This window comes from Phyllobates terribilis, unplaced genomic scaffold (genome assembly GCF_046119375.1).
Source record: "Phyllobates terribilis strain yellow unplaced genomic scaffold, ASM4611937v1 Scaffold_2__4_contigs__length_985480577, whole genome shotgun sequence".
Classification (NCBI taxonomy): Eukaryota; Metazoa; Chordata; class Amphibia; order Anura; family Dendrobatidae; genus Phyllobates; species Phyllobates terribilis.
In genome coordinates, this window is record NW_027362762.1 from 39,995,236 (window position 1) to 40,003,037 (window position 7,802).

The 7,802-nt window shown below is 40.2% G+C and overlaps 1 protein-coding gene across 1 annotated transcript; it reads right to left on the minus strand.

Moving 5' to 3' along the window:
- Positions 1–686: 686 nt before the first annotated feature.
- LOC141244120 (odorant receptor 131-2-like) lies at positions 687–1,544 on the minus strand. The gene has a single exon (XM_073668986.1). The coding sequence runs from the start codon at positions 1,542–1,544 to the stop codon at positions 687–689; it is 858 nt and encodes a 285-aa protein (XP_073525087.1).
- Between the last annotated feature and the right edge of the window lie 6,258 nt (positions 1,545–7,802).

Consider the following 7,802-nt stretch of genomic DNA (forward strand, 5'->3'; position numbering starts at 1 on the left):
TTCAAAACGTGGCAAACGGTAATGCTTTCCTTGGGCTCTATGATTCTATTGGATGGAATGCACGTAACATTTTACAACATGTTTTTTAATGGATTTTTATTATAAGACAAGAAATGTTATTACGTGTTGAACCCAGCTGTTTTGGATCTTGCATCCTGCATTGTGGATTGAAGATCGCATGCCCTAGCGGCACAGGTGAATGGATTATACATATATAATTTTAGAAAAAGCAATACTGGAAAACGTGGGTTAACTGCACTGCTGATGAATACCAATTGAAGATTCCAGATGACCGATCAACGCGTTTTGAAGTCATCCGACTTCTTCATCAGGACAAACCACAAATACCTGAAGAAGTTGAATGACTTCAAAATGCGTTGATCGGTCATCTGGAATCTTCAATTGGTATTCATATCAGCAGCGCAGTTAACCCACTTTTTCCAGTATTGTTTTTCCTCGGATTCCACTTTTGGACTTGCAGCAGCTGACATTTTGAGTCATTACAGTAGTTGTGTTTCACCCCATCTCATCAGGTGAGCATCCTCCAGTACCCTGATAACCTCCATCATTGAATAAAATCCTATTGCACTTCATTGTTCTTCCAGTTTCCTTCACTAATACTTATATAATTTTGAAAAAAACCTTACCAACAGATGACAAACACAAGTTTTCCTTTTACAATAAATTCAAAATTTTATTAAATACATTTTCTTTATATATTTACGAAAAACTTCATCTCTTAGACCATAGATGACCGGACTGAGGAGTCTCGGCAAACACGTGAGCATAATGTAGTTTGTGAGGAGTAAGTAATTTATGTAATTTATTAAGAGGGTCTCGGTTATAGTGGAGATGAAGGAGACCATACATAATATGAGCTGGAAGGCATGGAGCATCACCGTTTTACCAGCTTTAAGGGCGGATGACCCTCCAGAACCGATTTTCCTGGCGACCAGCATAACTTCAATGTAAGTAAATACAATGATCAAGGCGACCGCGGCGAAGCTGAGGATATTAATGAAGGACAAGATCACATTCTGTATGGGACTTACAAACAACATTAAATGATCACAAAACCCATGTAAGGAAAAAAAACTTCCTTCAATCGAGTAGATTATGAAGTCGGCAATACTCGGACAGACTCCTATGAGCCAGATCACCAGAATTGCAGATCGAGCTCTTTTTACTGTGCAAAGCTTTAGATGCCTTAATGGGAAACATATGGCTACGTAACGTTCTAGAGACATGACGGCCAGGTTGTATGGGGTCACTCGAAAGCAGCAAGAGGCCAAGGTGTGAAGCACGAAACAAACCGGCGCGGAGAAGTGGACAGAATACATGGCAGTCACGAAAATGAAATTTCCCAAGGCGAGATACAATGCATCATTGATGAGCATGTGGACAAAGAGGATGTAACGAGACTTCTCCCAGATGTGAGGATTGGAGAAGAAGATCTTCAGAAGAATGGAGATGATGTACAGGAAGAAGGTGAAGAATAGAAAAGTGAAAACAGCAAGAACAGATCGGGTGACAGTATCAACCATTTGAAAATAAGAGGACATCAGCGTATCATTCCCAGAGATAGATGTGAAATTCACCATAGAAAACTGGATGACAGCACTTCTTTTTTGGTATCTCACCCTTAAAGGAAACAAGAAGACGACAGTGTTGAGCTTGCAGATATGTAGAATACATAGATGTCTGTATATCTCGCATATCTCAGACTTTTCTTTCATTGGAGCATGTTCATATGAAATCCAATGAAAAAAACATCCATAAAATTTTTGTATGGTTGCCAGATTACAGCTTCATACAACTCAGAGGTTCTACGAAGCCGTATTATGACATGTTAATGGATAGTTTGCTGTGAGTTCATCTCCCAGCACCATAAACAGCTAACTTTGCCTGGAGAATTTACAGAAAGTGAGACATTTCCGCTCTCGGGACAGATGGCTCAAGTTTGCCATGGCAGCTGTTCCTGACTAGGGTACCCCTCTATCTGAGAAACCTATATGACCTAAATTAAGCACATCGTAGACCTTGGAAGGATTTTGATATGGACCCCTGACCTATGCTGGGACTAAGGGGCTCCAGAAGATTATCTGAGCACTGTGCCTTCTGACTTTGCTTTTGGAGAAGCTCATAGACATAATGGAGATGGTCCATTCTAACCATTGATAGAGTCAATCCTTATGGTGGCCAAATATCTACAATATTCGTCTCCAACCTGTAGTTCTCAAGTTGTGGTGAAACTACAACTATCAAAAAGTCATTACAGCCACACACTGGCCATTACTCTAAGACAGGGATGTGTAAAACTCAAACACGCAGAGGGCCAAAATAAAAAACTTGGACAAAGTCGCTTGCCAACCAGTGTACAGTATAATGGGCCTCACACAGTCCTCCAAAGAGAATAATGAGCCCCACATAGTCCTCCATACAGAATAATGTTCCCACATAGCTTTCCATACAGTATTATGGCCCCATATAGTCCTCCATACAGAATAATGGCCCCACATAGTCCTCCATACAGTATAATGGGCCCCACATAGTCCTCCTTACAGTATAATGGCCCCACATAGTCCTCCATACAGAATAATGGCCCCACATAGTCCTCCATACAGAATAATGGGCCCCACATAGTCCTCCATACAGTATAATGGCCCCATATAGTCCTCCATACAGAATAATGGCCACACATAGACCTCCATACATAATAATGGCCCCACACAGTCCTCCATACAGAATAATGTGCCCCACATAGTCCTCCATACAGTATAATGGCCCCACATAGTCCTCCATACAGTATAATATCCCCACATAGTCCTCCATACAGTATAATGGGCCGCACATAGTCGTCCATACAGTATAATGGCCCCACATAGTCCTCCATACAGAATAATGGCCCCACATAGTCCTCTATACAGTATAATGTCCCCACATAGTCCTCCATACAGTATAATGGGCCCCACATAGTCCGCCATACAGTATAATGGCCCCACATAGTCCTCCATACAGAATAATGGGCCCCACATAGTCATTTATGCAGTATAATGGGTCCCACATAGTCCTCCATACAGTATAATGGGCCCCACATAGTCCTCCATACAGAATAATGGCCGCACATAGTCCTCCATACAGAATAATGGCCCTACATAGTCCTCCATACAGTATAATAGCACCACATAGTTCTCCATACAGTATACTGGCACCACATAGTCCTCCATACAGTATAATGGTACCACATAGTCCTCCATACAGTATAATGGCCCCATATAGTCCTCCATACAGAATAATGGCCACACATAGACCTCCATACATAATAATGGCCCCACACAGTCCTCCATACAGAATAATGTGCCCCACATAGTCCTCCATACAGTATAATGGCCCCACATAGTCCTCCATACAGTATAATGTCCCCACATAGTCCTCCATACAGTATAATGGGCCGCACATAGTCCTCCATGCAGTATAATGGCCCCACATAGTGCCCCATACAGAATAATGGCCCCACATAGTCCTCTATACAGTATAATGTCCCCACTTAGTCCTCCATACAGTATAATGGGCCCCACATAGTCCGCCATACAGTATAATGGCCCCACATAGTCCTCCATACAGAATAATGGGCCCCATATAGTCATTTATGCAGTATAATGGGTCCCACATAGTCCTCCATACAGTATAATGGGCCCCACATAGTCCTCCATACAGAATAATGGCCGCACATAGTCCTCCATACAGAATAATGGCCCTACATAGTCCTCCATACAACCAGACAATGTGAACTGAGGTCTAAGATGGCAGCCATACAAGAAACAGAGGCATGTTCACACTAGCAAAAAAGAAGCAAGACAAAAATATATCTCATACCCTACCATAATTATATATAAATGTAAAGCAAAGTTGCATAATAAATATAGGGTACTTAGTGAACTATTTTTGATCAAAAAAAGTATACAAGCCGTCCCACCAGCGGCAAGGTGACCCTAAATTGGGATGGTACCTATACTGCCTATATTAAAAACCTTACTGTATATCAAAGTTGAAATAATGCATATAAAAGGGTAGACAAATAGGACCGGGTCCCAACTCCAGACCACCTAGGCCCGTGGTAAGCTACATATATACCAATCAGCTCAACAAAAGGGCATGCCACACCCTTAAATTGCACAGAATGCAAACAAGTCAAAAAACCAGACAATGTGAACTGAGGTCTAAGATGGCAGACATACAAGAAACAGAGGCATGTTCACACTAGCAAAAAAGAAGCAAGACAAAAATATATCTCATACCCTACCATAATTATATATAAATGTAAAGCAAAGTTGCATAATAAATATAGGGTACTTAGTGAACTATTTTTGATCAAAAAAAGTATACAAGCCGTCCCACCAGCGGCAAGGTGACCCTAAATTGGGACGGTACCTATACTGCCTATATTAAAAACCTTACTGTATATCAAAGTTGAAATAATGCATATAAAAGGGTAGACAAATAGGACCGGGTCCCAACTCCAGACCACCTAGGCCCGTGGTAAGCTACATATATACCAATCAGCTCAACAAAAGGGCATGCCACACCCTTAAATTGCACAGAATGCAAACAAGTCAAAAAAACAGACAATGTGAACTGAGGTCTAAGATGGCAGACATACAAGAAACAGAGGCATGTTCACACTAGCAAAAAAGAAGCAAGACAAAAATATATCTCATACCCTACCATAATTATATATAAATGTAAAGCAAAGTTGCATAATAAATATAGGGTACTTAGTGAACTATTTTTGATCAAAAAAAGTATACAAGCCGTCCCACCAGCGGCAAGGTGACCCTAAATTGGGACGGTACCTATACTGCCTATATTAAAAACCTTACTGTATATCAAAGTTGAAATAATGCATATAAAAGGGTAGACAAATAGGACCGGGTCCCTTTTATATGCATTATTTCAACTTTGATATACAGTAAGGTTTTTAATATAGGCAGTATAGGTACCGTCCCAATTTAGGGTCACCTTGCCGCTGGTGGGACGGCTTGTATACTTTTTTTGATCAAAAATAGTTCACTAAGTACCCTATATTTATTATGCAACTTTGCTTTACATTTATATATAATTATGGTAGGGTATGAGATATATTTTTGTCTTGCTTCTTTTTTGCTAGTGTGAACATGCCTCTGTTTCTTGTATGTCTGCCATCTTAGACCTCAGTTCACATTGTCTGGTTTTTTGACTTGTTTGCATTCTGTGCAATTTAAGGGTGTGGCATGCCCTTTTGTTGAGCTGATTGGTATATATGTAGCTTACCACGGGCCTAGGTGGTCTGGAGTTGGGACCCGGTCCTATTTGTCTACCCTTTTATATGCATTATTTCAACTTTGATATACAGTAAGGTTTTTAATATAGGCAGTATAGGTACCGTCCCAATTTAGGGTCACCTTGCCGCTGGTGGGACGGCTTGTATACTTTTCTTGATCAAAAATAGTTCACTAAGTACCCTATATTTATTATGCAACTTTGCTTTACATTTATATATAATTATGGTAGGGTATGAGATATATTTTTGTCTTGCTTCTTTTTTGCTAGTGTGAACATGCCTCTGTTTCTTGTATGTCTGCCATCTTAGACCTCAGTTCACATTGTCTGGTTTTTTGACTTGTTTGCATTCTGTGCAATTTAAGGGTGTGGCATGCCCTTTTGTTGAGCTGATTGGTATATATGTAGCTTACCACGGGCCTAGGTGGTCTGGAGTTGGGACCCGGTCCTATTTGTCTACCCTTTTATATGCATTATTTCAACTTTGATATACAGTAAGGTTTTTAATATAGGCAGTATAGGTACCGTCCCAATTTAGGGTCACCTTGCCGCTGGTGGGACGGCTTGTATACTTTTTTTGATCAAAAATAGTTCACTAAGTACCCTATATTTATTATGCAACTTTGCTTTACATTTATATATAATTATGGTAGGGTATGAGATATATTTTTGTCTTGCTTCTTTTTTGCTAGTGTGAACATGCCTCTGTTTCTTGTATGTCTGCCATCTTAGACCTCAGTTCACATTGTCTGGTTTTTTGACTTGTTTGCATTCTGTGCAATTTAAGGGCGTGGCATGCCCTTTGTTGAGCTGATTGGTATATATGTAGCTTACCACGGGCCTAGGTGGTCTGGAGTTGGGACCCGGTCCTATTTGTCTACCCTTTTATATGCATTATTTCAACTTTGATATACAGTAAGGTTTTTAATATAGGCAGTATAGGTACCGTCCCAATTTAGGGTCACCTTGCCGCTGGTGGGACGGCTTGTATACTTTTTTTGATCAAAAATAGTTCACTAAGTACCCTATATTTATTATGCAACTTTGCTTTACATTTATATATAATTATGGTAGGGTATGAGATATATTTTTGTCTTGCTTCTTTTTTGATAGTCCTCCATACAGTATAATAGCACCACATAGTTCTCCATACAGTATAATTGCACCACATAGTCCTCCATACAGTATAATGGCACCACATAGTTCTCCATACAGTATAATGGCACCACATAGTCCTCTATACAGTATAATGGCCACACATAGTCATTTATGCAGTATAATGGGCCCCACATAGTCCTCTATACAGTATAATGGGCCCCACATAGTCCTCCATACAGAATAATGGCCCCTGTGCTCTAAGATATTGCAAAAGAAATGCAAAACCAGAAAGGGGGAGGGGGAGTCAGTAACTTTTACCATCCTTTACCTATCTACATACAAGGTAATGGATACTCACCTTTGCATACTCAGCATAGCTAAATAGACATCTGAGGGGTTTGACTTCTCTTCAATGTGGCTTCTACAGGGTGCACATATTTATAGTTGTCGGTTAAATCTCCCTGTAGGATTTATCATCTTTTTAGTATTTTCATATTAAGGCAATAAATGAGACTCTAGAGAAGGTGGCACAGAAATGGAAGATTTAATCAATATAGCAGCAAGCAAAAGCAACGCACAAGCAGATGTAGCAGATGTTACCTAGTATTCCTGGGAATATAATGGGTTATGGGGCTATGACAATGCAGAACGCTTAAACTGCAGTCACGATTAACCATTGGGACAAAGTCGATTCTACAACATCCGAATTGTAAATTTTATACAATAGAAAAAGGCCCATACCGATAATGGATGCCAAGAATGCACACCAAAATAATGGGGGATTCTAGTAAGGGAAGCATTTTAGGACAAGTATGAAAAGCAGGAGAAGGGATAAAGCTAGTTATTTTTTTGGGGTGATCAGCACAAAAGTAGCAAGTAGGGACAGCATGAAGTATATGAATACTTTTCAATTCTCTTGTAACATTTGGTAGCCCTTTGGGAAAAGGAGAGAATTTGGCAAGTCTACAAGTCACCCACAAGGAAGTGCTCCACTAGGCTCTTCTTTGCTTTGAGGCTGAGCAATGACATCCAGATTCTAGATAGTATGGGGGTCAGGAATTAAAAAGGGGATGGTCTGTGAAAAGGGATATTGTATGTATGCAAAAAAAAAATGTTCGGCAAACTATGTTCTCCTGGAAAACAGTTTAGAAAAGGTGACAAGTAGGGGCATGTGTCCCATTGAAAATAGTATTTAGAGATTTCATTGGATTATGCTCCATGTTCTTGGCACCAGATCTGTCTAGTTTGGGATCAGGGCATAACAGTAAATGTTGGGTGAAGATTTGTTACAATACTGTGGAACACGGCTGGAATCCAATGGCCGGAGGAGCAAGGAACAGCAGGCGGTAGAAGAAGTCATTGGATGTAGGAATGGGAGTTGAACA